General features: G+C 35.7%; 1 protein-coding gene across 1 annotated transcript in view; it reads left to right on the top strand.

The window, feature by feature from the left end:
• The first annotated feature begins 1,934 nt into the window (after positions 1-1,934).
• Positions 1,935-18,222, top strand: part of LOC127850589 (centrosomal protein of 162 kDa-like) — a 62,909-nt gene continuing 46,621 nt past the window's right edge. Inside the window, exons 1-5 of the mRNA XM_052383718.1 lie at positions 1,935-2,041; positions 8,259-8,355; positions 9,160-9,286; positions 14,147-14,238; positions 16,964-17,018. Coding sequence (XP_052239678.1) covers positions 8,302-8,355; positions 9,160-9,286; positions 14,147-14,238; positions 16,964-17,018 — 328 coding nt within the window. The 5' untranslated portion in view covers positions 1,935-2,041; positions 8,259-8,301. The remainder of the gene's footprint in view (positions 2,042-8,258; positions 8,356-9,159; positions 9,287-14,146; positions 14,239-16,963; positions 17,019-18,222) is intronic.

Raw genomic sequence — 18,222 nt, 5'->3', positions numbered from 1 at the left:
TATGCTGGTCTCGCCTTCTGTACCTTCACTACAGACCGTGCAAGGGAAATCTTTATCGTCTTCCTCTGTACAACGCCCAGTTGAGTCATCCAAATTCATCATACCAGTAACATCCTCCTCCGGTGCCTCATGATATTTCAGCTGAGGTATGTGTAATGTTCTTGACCTATGTTTGTAAAAGCTAGCAATACTGATCTGACTATCATCTGCTATCTGTTGTTTCTCTTTAATCTGTAGTGACACTTTCGAGGCACATGTTTCATTTTGCTGGTCAAAAAATGCAGAGCAAACATCATAGATCATACAATTAAGTTGTTCTATAAAGTCATATTTTTCCAGTATTTTACTGATCTTTGGAAAGTCATCTGTAATAAAAATCTTGTACATATGTCCATTTACATCTATTTTGTTTGTGGTGTTGAAGAAATTTACACGGAAAAGTTGCCGACCACCTTTTTTCAATTTTATACAAACAGCTTCTTCTACAATTATTTCAGACTCAATCCCTTTAGCAGTTGAGGCCCTTCTCTTTATTTCACATTGTTTGTCCTCACAATTTGCGTAATATTCAAATGTTTGTGATTTTAGCACCTCATATGCAGCAGACGATAGGTTTTCTATGACAAGGGTACCATGCTTGTCACTTACCTCCATCTTCTTCTGCGGTATAGTTGCACCGAGTAACTTTTTCTGTATGGCCTTTTTGGGGTTAACCTTGTAGTGTAGTTTCTCAGTTTTAGTATCTTGAGTGGGAGTGTAGATGTTCCTGGGGACTCGCAGTCGTTGGGTCCTCTCGAAGCCAGTGTTTTTCACCAGTTGCATCGTGACTGTCTGGATCTTGCGTGTCTATGGAGTGCTATGTACCAAAGTACGGATAAGTAGCAAATAAATGGGTAGAGCCAAAAGTGACCTAGTTAAAATTATATAATTACTAGTTTATTTACTGTGCTATGACACTGAGTAATAATTTATAGAACTTTTTCATATAGCAGTGTTATTTTGAAAGGTTCGCAAACACAACCTGCAACGAATCACAGGTATATAAACAATATAATGCCAGTTCGTTCAAAATAATGTGATCCGGCCTTGCGACTTGAGAATTAATAATTGTTTATGTCACAGAACTGATAGTACACTGGTAAGCACACAAGCAATGGGACACTGCAAAGAACCACAAGTATATAAACAATAGACAATATGGTGATAGTTTGTTCAGAATGATATATTCTGGTCACGCGATTTCAATATTGATAATTGTTTATGTCACTGGATATACAGAACACTGGCAGGCGTTCTACTATTTCAACTTGTCTCTATGAAGGGAAGTACACATATCATCATGCAATATTCGTATGGTTTTTCTTCAAAAATGTTAAAAGTCCCTACGATAATGTCTTAAAGATAAGGGATGCAAGGTTAAATGTTCAAAACTACGAACCACTCTCTTCCGCCGACCTTCAATGCCACGTCACCGGGGTACAGCTACTCATGCATTAAAAAATTTTATCTGTTAAAAAATAAAACCTAAAACCTTTTCACACGGCATCAATGTTCATAAAAGACGATAAGAACAGGATAAAAACAGTTAAAACATTCTTGGTCCTCTTAAAAACTATGACTGTTTAACTAAAAAACAAGATGGCCGACATTGGGAGCGCGTGTTTTTTAACACTCAAACCATGAAAAACATTCTTTTCTCCTTTCATGCGCTTCAAACCGGACAGCAAACGTGAATATATACAGTACCTCAACACATAATGTTAGTTAAAAAAACTATTTCAAACAACGTTAAAACGTTAAAACACTAAAAACTTGTTAAAAATTTGTGCACAGAATTTTTGCGTCCGCTCTCTTCGAATCCTCCCGACCGTTATTATAATTATTATATATAACGTTAAGCAGACAACGAAATGTTAGTGGTTTGTACCCGAAGACTGAAGTTTCGGAATACGTTTGTTGTTTCCCTTCGGCGGGGATTACAAATGAAAACAAACAAGAAGCAGCTTGTATTCTGTTTAAAACACAGTCATACGCATTGTTTGTAAGTGTATATGTATGCCACGGTTATCATCGAGTGTGTTTTATAATGTAGATTTGTAAGAATCATATAAACAAAACCGCTTCAACAGTTTCATAAATTGTGTAGTTAATTATTTATTAAAATTCCTGAGACAAAGCGGCAAATGACTGAACTGTCAATTTTCTATACTCAAACCCGGTTAACTCGCGGGATGGGTTGAGTCGCGGTATTTCATTAGCGCCCTCTGGCTTATTTTTATAAACAAACCTGCGTGACTTTCTTGTCAAATCTGACAGAAAACACCTCTCGCTACAGATTGGAATTGATTTTGGTGATTAAATGTCTTAAAACTCAGACTTAAACATTATTTGAATTTTTATAGTTCAGTTAACTGTCGAAACGAAAAAATACAACATTTCTTGAAAATAATTGTGCTATTTATTTTATTTGATGTCTGAAATTCCATATATTGAACTTGTTATATTCTTTATTGATTGTTACTTTAAATGGTATGTTAGAGTTTTGATTATTCATGTTTAATTTAAAATTGGAGCTGTTTAACCTATTTACCGCAAATTTACCAGGAGAAAAAATAAACAACAATGGCAGACAGTGGTGTTAGATTTGTTTCTGCAGCAGTTTATATTAAAGGATTTTCGTTATAAAAAGGCAGTTGTCAAATACAGTTCAGTTAAAAATGATTGTCCTTTCAATAATTTATCTGATATTTGAAGATCATTTGCTGACACAAGTTAATAGTCCTCAAGTACCGCGAGTCAACGGTTTTGCAGTATAATTTAAGATATTAAAACGAAGTGAAACACCAGCTGCGGGAACAATATTGCATTCTCATTATAAACAATTAGTTGGTCCTTTATTTAAGGCGAGTGACCAATTGCCATAACAGTGCGAAACGGCACAATACAAAACAACATGCATAGAAGAATAAACCTGGGGTCACCGCCTTGGAACAATCAATGCAAAGCATTCAATGCTTGGGGGTTTAAACCGGTTTTAGAGCGCTCAACCTCACACTTGGCCCAGCAATATTCATGATACATATAAGTGTAAATAAGATTTAACCTCATAGCATTGCAACTAAAATTAAACAATAATAAAAGGGAATTAAAATGCATTCAATTTAATTACTCAATGGTAGGAAGGAGACCAGAGCAACAGAGTTCCAACTTTTCGAGGAACAATTAAATGCAATTTCGTGTCAACTGTATCCCTTCTTTTTAGAAAAAGATTTAGAATATAGCATTATATAGTTACGGCAAAGTTGGTGTCTAAATTTACTATTACTTTAGTTGCTAAACAATGGATTGCTATCTGAGTCAGTTATTAATACAGACTTAACTATTTTATATCATCCATTAACATAATATATGATTGCTTGTTTAACATCGGGATTAGGTTAAAAAACCATTATCAGAGAATTGTTTTGTTAGTGTCATAGATAATTAATCACATGGTTAGGGTTTACAAGCCCTATATTTTTAATTGCTTTATATATTTGTATGCCCCCAAAGGGTGGCATATAGTTTGTGAACTGTCTGTCAGTCCATCTTTCCGAAAACTTTAACATTGGTCATAACTTTTGCAATATTGAAGATAGCAACTTGATATTTGGCATGCATGTGTATCTCATGGAGCTGCACATTTTGAGGTGTGAAAGGTCAAGGTCATCCTTCAAGGTCAAAGGTCAAATATATGGCTTCAAAGCGGCGCAGAAGGGGGCATTGTGTTTCAGGCAAACACATCTCTTGTTTCAATAATATTTCTAAATCATATTAGTTTAAACAATAATGAGATTCAGAACAAAGTATTACCCATAATTATGGACCATATCTGCACATTGTTGCACTTGCACATTTCAATCACTTTGTCAAAACATCGCAGTCTACACATGCAGATTAAGCATGTTTTCACAACACCAAACACAAATTCAGGATTTGTCTGATTTTCTGTTAAATCAGTGCAATATATATATAGTACAATACTGTTTCAATAATAAATTATCTAAAAAACCATAACGATACTGATTACAAATGCAGTGTATATGATTTGAAATTAATTGAAATGTCAATTCAATTTTAACCAAAGTTAAAAGATCTCAATTTTTTTCGTATAACAAAGATTATTTTTTTAATAAAATCAATACACCCATGATTTCCATGTGGATGACATGACCTTGGACATGGCAGCATAATTTTGGCACGCTTTTTTTAGGGACAAAGGTTTAAGCTAGAATTTGTTGACATAGCTTTATACCAGTAAATAGGATTATTCATGCACAATTGATTTTTTCAGTGATTTGAGACTGTTCTGTAAAACCTAGTTTATCTCAGTGAAAAAATCCCAATTTTTAGCGTGGCTGTTTTCAAAGAAAACCCGAGGTATTTTCATAGCCAGCTGGTCGTGTCATCCGCAAACCTTCACATTTTGTCAAGGCTTTGAACATTGGCTGTAACATCAAAGTGCTTCAACCTACAACTTTGAAACTTAATATGTAGATGCACCTTGATAAGTTCTACACTCCAAACACCCATTTTGGGATCACTAGGTCAAAGGTGCTCTTGTTTTCCAATGTATTCAAGCAGAATGATGAGTCTCATTTTTTTGTATGTGAAAAAGTTCTGATCTTGTGAAACAAATAAGTTAACAAATTTAATGGACTTTATTCGCTCACCTGATTGCTCAGGTGAGCTTTTCTGAACGGTCTTTGTCTGTCGAACGTCCGTCCGTCCATCCATCCGTTAACATTTGCTCGTAAACACTAAAGGCCACATTTGTTGTCCCATCTTCATGAAACTTGGTCAGAAGCTTTGCCCCAATAAAATCTCGGCCGAGTTCGAAAACTGGGTAGTGCGGGATCAAAAACTAGGTCACTAGGTCAAAAAAAAGAAAAACCTTCTAAACACTGTAGAAGTCACATTTTATGTTCAATCTTTATGTAACTTTGTCAAAATGTTTGTCTTAATGATATCTTAATTGAATTCAAAAGTGGTACCGGTCTGTTGAAAAACATGGCCGCCAGTAGGCGGGGCAGTTTTCTTTATTTGGCTTTAGAGAAACATTGTTAACACTGTAGAAGTCACAATTTTTGCCCAATCATCATGAAAGTTGGTCAAAACATTGATTTAATTGATATCTCGGACGAGTTCGAAAATGGTCCAGATCGGTGAAAAAACATGGCCGCCAGTGGGTGGGGCATTTTTCTCTATATGTATATAGTGGCAGTTTTCCCTATTTGGCTATAGAGAAACCTTGTAAACACTCTAGAAGTCACAATTTTTCTCCAATCATCATGAAAGTTGGTCAAAACATTGGTTTTATTGATATCTCGGACGAGTTCGCAAATGGTCCAGATCGGTGAAAAAACATGGCCGCCAGTGGGCGGGGCATTTTTCTTTATATGTACATGTATTTAGTGGCAGTTTTCCCTATTTGGCTATAGAGAAACCTTGTAAACACTCTTGAAGTCACAATTTTTGCCCAATCATCATGAAAGTTGGTCAAAACATTGGTTTTATTGATATCTTGGACAAGTTCGACAATGGTTTGGATCGGTGAAAAACATGGCCACCAGTGGGCGGGGCATTTTTCTCTATATGCATATAGTGAAAACATGTTAACACTCTAGAAGTTACATTTTTGGCCCAATTTTCATGAAATATGGTCAGAAATTTGTTTCTTTGATATGAGAGTTGAGTTTAAAAATGGTTCCGGCCAGTTGAATAACATGGCCGGCGGGGGGGGGGGGGGGGGGGGGGCAGTTTTCTTATATTTATATAAAAGCTTGTGAACACTCTAGAAGTCACATTTTTTGCCCAATCATCATGAAACTTGGTGAAAAGATTGGTTTTATATATATCACATAATTAATGCCATAATTATTGCCCTTAGATTGTCTAAATTTCCATTATATTGTACAAAATCCTTGTAAACACTCTAGAGGTCACAATTTTTTTTCAGATTTTATGAATCTTTGTCATAATATTTATTTTTGTAAGCAAAGTTTGATGTTTGGTAAGGGGGGGGGGGGTTAACTCAAAATAAAGGCCACCAGGTCAAATCTTACAAAAACAAAATCACTCCATATGCCAGAGTTTTGGTTCAATAATGATGAAACTTGACCAGGATGTTTGCCTAGACAATATCTATGTCAAGTTTGATGTTTAGTAAAGATTGAATGAACTTACTCCTCTCAGGTGAGCGAACTAGGGCCATCTTGGCCCTCTTGTTTAATTCAAAGATGATTTTTGAGGAGTCTTACGGACTTTCTTGACACAAAATTAAGGAGCCTGAGTCTCATTTCCAGGGGTCTCAGACTACTCCCCTTAGTGTCGAACACTGAATATAATATTAAGTTCACAATTGTCTAACAGTGCTAGACGTGTATGTAAAGTGGTTTTGGATCCCTTGGCCTTCATACCATGTTCAACCTGGGTCATTCATCATATTTTATATTATGTATATATGTAGTGAAAACAGCAACAACTACTTAGCAACTAAATTCGTGCAAAACCATAATTGCAATAATTCATCTGCCAGCTATTGACCTTCCAAGGGGTTGGGAGTACTGATAACGGCTTTTTATGCCCCCCTTCGAAGAAGAGGGGGTATATTGTTTTGCACATGTCGGTCTGTCCACCATATGGTTTCCAGATGATAACTGAAGAACGCTTACGCCTAGGATCATGAAACTTCATAGGTACATTGATCATGACTCGAAGATGACCCCTATTGATTTTCAGGTCACTATGTCAAAGGTCAAGGTCACGGTGACCTGAAATAGTAAAATGGTTTCTTGATGATAACTCAAGAACGCTTATGCTAAGGATCATGAAACTTCATAGGTACAATGATAATGACTCGCAGATGACCCCTATTGGTTTTCAGGTCACTAGGTTAAAGGTCAAGGTCACAGTGACCTGAAATAGTAAAATGGTTTCTGGATGATAACTCAAGAATGCTTATGCCTAGGTTCATGAAACTTCATAGGTATATTAATCATGACTTGCAGATGACCCCTATTGATTATCAGGTCACTAGGTCAAAGGTCAAGGTCACAGTGCCAAAAAACGTATTCACACAATGGCTGTCAAGGTCACGGTGACTCAACTTTGAAAAATAGTTTCCGAATGATAACTCAAGAAAGCTTACGCCTAGGATCATGAAACTTCATAGGTAAATTGATCATGACTGGCAGATGAAATAATGATGAAACTTAAATAACTAGTTAAAAATGTATGCCTGTACTCATGAAAGCTTAAAGTATTTAAGAACAACTGCGATAAACTGCTGCATATTTAGAACTGTATATTAGAAAGAAATTCTTTCTATTTTTATTGCACCCCAGCATGTGAGCGCATCTTTTGATATATTTTTCTTGACAAATAAATAAATGATACTTAATGATCACTTTGCAATAAAATGAACATACGGTTACCTGTGAAAATTAAAAATTCAAGATTTTTTTTTTCAGGGGTAAGCCAATACGTCGAAATCAGGAGAAAATATCACCCCCATTTATCTAAGTTTCATTTGTTCAAAAAGCTAGGATAAATTCATTTCGCCCTTTTTTCCAAGTCAATCTATTAACAAACAATACCTGTCAAGCAACCTTTCATTTAAATTCCAGCAAACATAGTTTATTTTTAAAACCCCGTTTTAAGTCAAATAAATCCATCGCAGTAGAATGTCTTATATTTTTCCCACATACTATCCTCTACCAAGCTAATCTATTGATTCTCTATTGAGAGCGCACGCATTCTTCTGGTACAGAAGTATTGATTTATGCCTTTTGAAATGGCCACATGCTGATTGTGTTGAGATCGCACGCATTCTTCTGGTACAGAAGTATTGATTTATGCCTTTTGAAATGGCCACATGCTGATTGTGTTGAGATCGCACGCATTCTTCTGGTACAGAAGTATTGATTTATGCCTTTTGAAATGGCCACCATTCTTCTGGTACAGAAGTATTGATTTATGCCTTTTGAAATGGCCACTATTCTTCTGGTACAGAAGTATTGATTTATGCCTTTTGAAATGGCCACCATTCTTCTGGTTCAAAAGTATTGATTTATGCCTTTTGAAATGGCCACCATTCTTCTGGTACAGAAGTATTGATTTATGCCTTTTGAAATGGCCACATGCTGATTGTGTTTCATGCCTACCAGTATTATGTTACATGTTACATAAATTGTAACACAAGTTATTTCTTCTGCCAGGTTACTGCAGTCATTGCAAATGTAGCCGAGCTCACATTTCAAGATGAGTAAAAAAGGAAGATCATTTGATGACCAGTTTGAGGAGTTTCTGAAAGAGGTTAGCTATTGTTTTAGTGTGTTATATACTGTTATCAGTGCTCTGTAGTGATTGGGACAGCTTGAAGATGAGTAACTTAATTTGTTATGTTAGAAACAATGTCAGGTTTCTTAAAAACTTATTACACTTTATTTATTTATTGTACGCCTGAATTGATTGATCGAGATATATTCATAAGTTAGATCTTCGCTGATTCTAGACTTGTGGACACATCGTGTGAAGATAAAAATGGCATGACGTGTGATGTATACTTAGTCTTAAAGCTGTTCCATGAAATAACAAATGTTTTCAGGATTGTAAATTTTGTTAATGAGGACTTTGGAATGTTACCGTTTTATGACCCCTTTACACTAAGGCGGCAGATAGCAGTTGCACTGAATGTCTGTCTATACATCTGTGCAAAAATTCCTATCTCAGCCATTACTTTGCCATATATTGATGGATTTTGAAATAACTTTGCACAAATTAGACAATCTGTCTGGTGTAGCACCTTTCTCTCTACATTAAGCATCAAAGTCATACTTAGAAGTCAGAGGACTGGTGAAATTTGGCCATAAAAAAGCTTGTGGGGCTGATACTTTGTCATTCATCATGCAATTTTAGAATAGCTTTCCACAAATGACTTTATAGAGGAACTGATTGTTGCATGATAAACTGGCTCAATTCCTCATAGGTCAAGGTCACATTTAGAGGTCAAAATTTGAGTTTGTCCATAAACAGCATAAGCAGATTTGTGAGACAAAAGTGGAATGTGGGGACATACATGCCCTATGGACACATGCCTTGTTTGATTTCTTTTTGTAGTCACTTTCCTCGGAGGACTCTGTAAATTCAGCTCTTATCAACAAGTACCTGGAGCCATCAAAGAAAGAAACAAGACCTTGGTGGGATAATGATACTGGAGATGACGACGACAATGATGACAGAAATAGTGAGTCAAATAGTAAAATGTTCCATAATTTCTCTTTGGACAACCAACATTTTGGACAATCGTCCTCTTAAGTCAAAATTAAGATTTTTGCAAATCTAAGGAAAAATGTTCGTTTCAAATATTGATACGTGTTTAAAAATGAGAAGTATTGTATTAAGCAATATTTGAAGATGTTTTATACAACCATTATAGAACAGACAAAGGAAATCATGACTTGCACAACTTATTTCAGTTCGTTCTACAGTTTATGGAATTCAAATGGTACTCAGTGTTAAAGTTCACGTGCCGCGATTTAAAAATCCCGTAAAACACCTTTATTTATCGAATTTAGTGCATATCTAAACTATTTCGCACCTCACTTCATTTCAAATACGGTGTTATAAGCGAGAACGAATAGAACAAAGTCGCGATTTTTCACACATTCCGATGTTCTCGCCATTATCATTCAAACCGGGAGTGACGTCACATGCACTCAATAACGAACCGGCACTATAAAGTTCGGACAAATGATCTCTCGAACGGATGTATTATCTCTCGAAACTTTAGTTAGAAAAATTGATGGAAAATGGCAAATAATCTTTTTCCGTTCAACCGTGCATGTATGAGTCAGAATTAAGCGACAGTTTGTCAGATTTTTTATGATTCTGACTCGGACAGCGAGGTTTATTTTGTCAATGCTCAAGATAACCATCGTGTTGGGAACACGGATTAGAAATACATATAACTGTGATTCATGCACGTGGCGGGGGAAATATAATTTCTTGATTGTTATTCTACAGTACAAGCTTGTTGAATATCACTTGGTTACACAAAGCACAGGTAAATAATAAACAAATAGAGCGGATACTTGCACCGGTTCTGAATGGGAAGGAATGTTAGTATTTCTAATGACATGAATTTTTATTTAAAACATTGTTTCCAGTTATAATATAAGAGTTTCAGTGTGAACAATTATATTAATTCATTGATAAATACAACTTCCGTTAGAATCACATGATAATCAAAATAATAGCATGGTGTAGGCCCAAGTGGGCAGAGTGGGACTTTTATATGACATGGAGCTGCACCCCTTGGTTAGCTAACCACTCGTCTGATAGTAATAAATTTTATGATTGTTTGTTGATATAATTGGGGTTATGCTAATCTCTTATCTAAAATCATGCTGTGTCTGCAATAATCAACTGTGATATATCCACAGATAAGTCACATGTCATCAGCCGAATAGCCATAAACTCCATGACACTCTGTATGGACTAATACACAACAATGGTAACTGGGGTCAATTTGACTGGTAGCCATGGAAATTCTTGAAACATAAGAAACTTAGAAATCAATCATTGTCTATGTATACATTGTTGTCTGAGGCTATCAAAAACTGGACATTCGAGTAAAAAATGAAAGTGATCTTCTAGATCGTTACATTGTTAACATTGTTTACATGAACCGTTTGCGAAGTTGGAGAAGCTGAAATATTGTTTAACTTGTATTTATGATAATACGCACAAAGTAAATTTAATTTTCGGCTAATTATAGGTGTTAACCGAATTGAACAAAGCACTGAACAGGCTAATTATAGGTGTTAATCTTTGATCGGCGTATGCTATGTTTTAAGGTTTTGCATCTAATTGTATGAAACAATGGCCGTGGTGTCAAATTATATAAAAGCGAACGTCCGCCCTGTCAAACTTAGCGTTAGATAGATTGTCTGTGGGAGCGATTGTTCGGATACCCATTACAGAGAATGCCAAGCTGTTATTGTTTATGAAATCAATCAATTGTACTAATAATTACAATTTGCACAAACCCTCCTCAATTTATATTGCTGTTCCACTTATAAACCTATTTGTTCTTAATAATAAGAGCAGGGTTGTAATTAATTTTTGTAACTAAGCCGTTAATACATACATGCGTATAATATATTATTAATCCATTTCTTACGAGTAACATCATCCTTGGGAAAACCGAATAGACCCTTGTTTCCCTTTCCGCACTATTTTTGCACCCGAAAAAAAACACATGAACAGTAGAATAATGTTTGTCGTGCAAAACACACACACAGAAAAAGCACACGTTTTTTTTTATAAAACTTGTATAAAAAGAACTGTATTAACATAGCACGATATTGAGTGTCAATGTTGACATAAAGCGCGAAGTGTTCACGCTTCGATCCGTAATAACAATGCCAATGGACAAGTTTCCGTGTCATGAGCGTTGAGTGCATGTGACGTCACAGCCAAAATAGGTGGCGGAAATAACCGGGCGGTTTACGGAAAACAAGATCATCGTTTTTTGTATTTTAATATTTTTTGCTATTTCTCTTGATGATACCACTCGTTTTAGAATATACATACTTAGAAAATAGCATTTTTTGTTATAAAATCGGCACTGGACCTTTAAGACATAAATTATATCAAACATGATATGAAATGATTTTGAATTAATTGCTTACATATTATCCTAAAGGAATAAATACTTTACAGCGTAGTTTTAAAATCCCTTTATAATAAGCTTAGCCATTATTGATCAATTCTTGTAGGCATGTGATGTCATATATACACCATACTATTCTAATGTAATTCAAATTGCAATAGGTATTTTGTCATATGGTTAAATGGTCGGACAATGTATTTCGGAAAAAAATGCGTTCATCTTAATGTTCTGACAATTTTTTATGCCCCCGGATCGATAGATCAGGGGTATATTGTTTTTGTCCTGTCTGTCTGTCATTCTGTCCCAAAATTTTAACCTTGGTTAAAGTTTTATAACTATTTATCCCCAAGCTTTTTGAAAAGCGTGAGGATATTGTTGTTCTCTCCGCCGTCTGTCCGTCCTGGCCACTATCTCCTCCTACACTATTAGCACTAGAACCTTGAAACTTACTCACATGGTAGCTATGAGCATATGTGCGACCCTGCACTTTTTGGAATTTTGATCTGACCCCTGGGTTAAAAGTTATTGGGGTTGGGGTGGGGCCAGGTCAGAGATTTTCACTCATGTTTTTATGGTATTTTACATTAACTTCTTCATTTCTACACCGATTTACTTCAAATTGATACTGAACATTTCTTATGACAATACGGTCATTCTCAACTATGCATGGCCCCATTACCAATCCTGGGGCGCCCCCGCCCACAAAGTTCACGCCCACCCAACATGGCCTTTTACTATAAATTCTTCATTTTTACATCAATTTACTTCAAATTGATACTACACATATCTAATGACAATATGGTCAATCTCATGTATGCATGGCCCCATTATCAACCCTGGGGCGCCCCCTGGGTCAAACATGCGGCGTGGGGATATGCGTCGGCCTCTGCCGCGCCATTTCTAGTTTAATATTGAAGAGAGCAACTTGATATTTGGCATGCATGTGTATCTCATGGAGCTGCACATTTTGAGTGGTGAAAAGTTAAGGTCAAGGTCATCCCACAAGGTCAAAGGCAAATATCATTGTATTTTTCTTTCCTAAAACTTTAACCTTTGTTAAAGTTTTGTCATAACTTTTTTAATATTGAAGATAGCAACTTGATATTTGGAATGCATGTGTATCTCACTGAGCTTCACATCTTGAGTGGTGAAAGGTCAAGGTCATCCTTCAAGGTCAAAGGTCAAATTTATTGCTTCAAAGTGGCGCAATAGGGGGCATTGTGTTTCTGATAAACACATTTCTTGGTATACTTGGAAAAATCGCTAACTATTGTAAAGGGACTGTACAGGGCAAGTTGAATAACTCTGGTTGGCGTTTTGATGGAATTATGGCCCTTTTTTGTCTTGGTATCTTTTAATATTTTGTTGTTTTTTTTTGTTTAGATCCACTTTACTTCTGAAGTATCAAGGCTATTGCTTTCAAACTTCAAATACTTCCTAACTATCATGAGGGTACTGTACCTGGCAAGTTGAATTTGACCTTGACCTTTAAATGACCTTGACTCTCAAGGTCAAATTATTAGATTTTGCTTAAATTTCCATAACTTCTTTATTCATGATCATATTTGATTCATACTTTGACAAAACAACATTTACCTGACATACCACAATAGACTCCACCCAAACCAATAACGATCACCCAAGCCCCACCCCAGAACCCCCCCTTCCCCCCCCCCCCCCCCCCCAAAAAAAAAATATAAAAAAATTCTAATTTTTGAAAGATCATCTATTAAATGACCACACACCCACATTATACCCCACTCACCATGATGGCTTACGTTATACTGTCAAGCACTCGAATAGTCGAGCGCGCTGTCCTCTGACAGCTCTTGTTTAATATTAAAGATAGCAACTTGATATTTGGCATGCATGTGTATATCTTGGAGCTGCACGTTTTGAGTGGTAAAGGTCAAGGTCATCCTTCAAGGTCATAGGTCAAAGTTATGGCTTCAAAGCGGGGCAATAGAGGGCATTGTGTTTCTGACAAACACATCTCTTGTTTTTCTTTAAAAAAAAAAGTATTTATAGTATGGAGCCAATGGAGGAATAATATGCTATTGGTTGAGATCCAACTGACTGCTTATCCTGTCTCCACTACATATTAATGAAGGAAATAGCAAATGTTGTATAATATTGTGTCTTTCCCACATAGTGGTTGGAGACAGACTGAAGAGCTGCTTTTTGTTGGTTTGTTTGATAGTAAGTTGTGCAGGATTGGCATCATCATTGCATTATGCTTATTTGTCCTTTTTCTTGTGTAAAACATTAATCAATATCCTAAAAAACAATCGGGTGACTTTTCAAACTAAATTGTAATGGAATATACCGATGTTTTTGTCAAACTCGTTATAAGTATTGTGTAATATTGCTTTGATATTGTTTAGATTACTTAAAACTGCATGAATTTTAAAGCATATTGTTTAATTTTAGAGACAAGTGGGAAAAACTTTCTGAAAAAATCTGGAGATAAATTTAAGAAGACAGAAGTGACGCAAGCTCCGAAAGTAAAAACTAAGAAAGAGGTAAGTTACAATTGATGTTGTGAAATGAATATCAATCTTTATAATTTATATTTCGATAACTGCCACAAATACTGTTTTCAGCATTCGAATACGAGAAATCATCATTTATTCCCTACTCTGTTTCAGTTTAAGTGTCATTCTTGGTATAAGCCTTACTAACGTAAATTTCAAATTATACCATATCCTGACTTCTGCAATTATTACAATTTCTATTAAAAAAACATTGTGTTCTTGAAAGAAAGTGTGTGATTTGATTTGTTTTGGAATGTTAAAAGATATACCGGTAGGGCAAACAAGCTATTAACTAAATAGAATATTACACTTCTATGGTATTAAATAAGTAAGTTTACACCCCTTAACTTAAGTTCTTTGAACATAAGCTTGCAATAGGCTCGAGCCCACTTTTTTTGCTGATTTTATAGCCTATATTTGGTCATATTCCTAATGACTCAAAGTATCTTTTTTTGGCAAATCCAGTCCCCAAAATTCTCAATTCCTGTTTTGACTTTTGAGTTGTTTTTAAAGCTTTTAGGTAAATAAATGTAGCAATTCCGAAATTCTTAAGTTGTTTTTATCAAGTCTACTGATATGTTTTATGAAAAGTAGTTTTGTCCCCTACCAGTTTCACCGGAGGGGACTTATGGTTTGCACTCCGTCAGTCTGTCTGTCAGTCTGTCCGTCACACTTTTCTGGATCCTGCGATAACTTAACAAGTTCTTAATATTTTTTCATGAAACTTGAAACATGGATAGATGGCAATATGGACATTATGCACGTCATTTCATTTTGTTCCTACGTCAAAATTTCTGGTTGCTATGGCAACAAATAGACTAGAAATACTGCTAAAAATGGTGGTTTTATGGATCCTGCGATAACTTAAAAAGTTCTTCATATTTTTTCATGAAACTTGAAACATGGATAGATGGCAATATGGACATTATGCATGTCATTTCATTTTGTTCCTACGTCAAAAATTCTGGTTTCTATGGCAACAAATACACACACAAAATTCTGACAATGGTGAAATTTCTGACAATGCTGGAGCCGGTAGGGGACAAAATTGCTTGGCAATCACTTGTTTTATATAACTTTTATCAATAATCTAAGATAGCTTTACCATTAGCTAAAATAGCCCATGGCTTCTGAAATCTCAAATTGGCTTCTAAACTGGTTAATTATTTTTAAATCAAGCAGATTTTAACACTTTCTGTCTGAGCTAACATTCTAACGGTAAACCAACAAGTATTTTGGCTACTAGTTCAGATTTCTTGGCGCAAACATAGATAATGATTCATATTCAGTGCTCCAGCTAGGATTTGAAAAGGGCAGGGGGGGATTTTTTGTCAAAAGGGCACTTTGGACGCGCAGTATTTTGTCAAAAGGGCACTTTTGAGTGTGCGGGCGTTTCTGGAATGCTTCCAATTGCATGTTAATTTATATGTTATTAATAATTGTTTCAATAAATTATTCCCATCATAATTAAACAATTCAACTTTTATGACTACATTGAGGAATAAATTAAATACAATGTATTTTAATAAGAGATTAATTTATCATCATATGTAAAAAAAATAAAAAAAAATTTGTTTTTTTAAAGGGCAGGGAGAGGGGCCCTAGGAAGGGCAGGGCGGAGGTTCGGGAGGGCAGGGCAGGGCGCCCTTCGATTTAGGCCTAGCTGGAGCACTGCATATTGTTTAAACTAAACAATAATATTTTTATCCAAAATATTTAGCTACTTGACACTATCATTTCCAATTTGACTGGTATACATGTAGGTCATATTCCCAAATGGTTAGGAAAAGCCTTGGATATATTTGCCGGGCTCAAGTTCTTATTTTACCTGTGCAGGTTTGCACCATGTTCTCATCTGAAGTAATAAGATAAGAATCCGTACTTGCTTAGTTAAAATGTTTTGATTCCCGGAACACCATCAGGGTTAATTAACAAAAAAATTGACCAGAGTTGACACATTTGTATTGAGAATGTTTTGTTTATTTTGTTTATATATTTGGCATTGTTACCATTTTTAACAGTATTTAAGTCATATTAGGCCGGTCAGTTAACCGACTCACATATATTCTGGGTTAGCTGGTTTACCATTACAAAGTATGTGTGTCGTGGTCTGAGAAAACTGGGCATAATGCATGTGCGTAAAATGTCATCCCAGATTAGCCTGTGCCATCCACACAGGCTAATCAGGGACGACACTTTCCGCCTAAATTGGATTTTCGCTAAGAAGAGACTTCATTTAAACGAAAAATGTCATAAAAGCATAAAGTGTCTTCCCTGATAAGCCTGTGCAGACTGCACAGGCTAATCTGGGACAACACTTTACGCACATGCATTATGCCCAGTTTCTCAGAACACTACTCATATAAATGTTCTTATGCATGTAACTCACAACAGCCCTTCTTCAATCAGAGGTTGCGGGAAAATGGCCAAAGAATGGCTCTCATGACCAAATACCACACAAGGAATGTGGCAGGATCAGGGATGGAGCCTTCGATCCTCGACTTTGTAGTCCAGCATTGTACCAACATATCTAGCCAGCATGGTTACAGTGAGGATTTAGAAGTTTAGTGGAACATCTGAAGGCGAATTTCTAAGATTAGGGCCAAGAGATAAAGAGACCCTGCTTATTAATATCCCAGAAACATACTAGCATTATGTTCTATATGTATGATAGGTGTATAATAATTCATTATATTTTATTGTGTGATTCCAGACCAAGCCAAGAGGAAAGGCAGAGGCATCGCTTAGCAAAGATTCTTTAGATGATAGTAAGTGACATATAACATGAAACCATTTATTTTCTATATAATTACTGCTTTGGGACATCATAGGGTGTTATAAACATTCTGTGTGCATTTAACAGTACACTTTTGCTTTGATCAGCAGATGGTGCATTATGGCATATACAGGGATCACTTGATTATTAAATATTCCAATTGCATAATATTTTAACAATGGAGAAAAGAAACTTCTGTTTGCCTTCAACATTTCCAATTATTGAATTATCAGTGTACCGATAGTGTTGTATTGTTGATAATTTACCAAGAGTGTTGTTATTTTTAGCTCGGCTATTTTTGGAGAAAACCCGAGATATTGTCATAGCCAGCTTGTCATCCGCCGTCCGCGTCATGCTAAAACCTTAACATTTTGTTAACCTTTTGAACATTGGTTCTAAATTGAAAGCGCTTCCACTTGCAATCTTAAAACTTCATATGTAGCTGCACCATGATGAGTTCTACATGCCACACCCATTTTTGGGTCACTAGGTCAAAGGTCAAGGTCACTGTGACCTCTTAAAAAAAAAATTCTGACAAGCTTTCATTTATTCAAAACTGCACCTGCAGCCGAGCATTGGCACCCGTTGTGCGGTGCTCTTGTTACAATGTACAGGTACTCATAGTGTTGTTATATTGATAGTTCACCAATTTTGTTGTGATTTTGATAATTGTTCATGTTCACGTACATGTAGTCCTTGAAAGAGGTTTAAGTACATGGACGACCGATACTGGTGAATGCTTCTATGAAGGGTTCTTGTTCATCATCGACTCAACTTAACTTGATTTTTGGAATGTGCATTACCTTTGAAAAATCATTCAGTAATTCATACATGTTGGTCATTAGGGCTCATACAGGTCAAAAATATTTATTGGTTTGGGTCAGCGGGTCAACATTAAATTACCCAAGAAAATTTGGGTCCGGTCAGATATGTTATAAGGTAATTCAAATATAATTAAATTAATTTTCATAACATGTGTTAGCGCATTAGATATTAAACTGTTTGTCAAGTCAGATCATATAGAATGTAATTATTTCTATTAGTTTTATGTATTTACACGTAATTATGAATGGAATACTGAACAGCATATAACAATTTATTAGATAAACACAACATTGTGGAACATTGACAGCAAGTGCCTGTCAAGCAAGTCAATATGTAAACATCATTTACTTGAAATAGAGATAAAAAACACA

This window comes from Dreissena polymorpha, chromosome 11 (genome assembly GCF_020536995.1).
Source record: "Dreissena polymorpha isolate Duluth1 chromosome 11, UMN_Dpol_1.0, whole genome shotgun sequence".
Taxonomy (NCBI): Eukaryota; Metazoa; Mollusca; class Bivalvia; order Myida; family Dreissenidae; genus Dreissena; species Dreissena polymorpha.
This window is presented reverse-complemented; position numbering and strand designations above follow the sequence as displayed.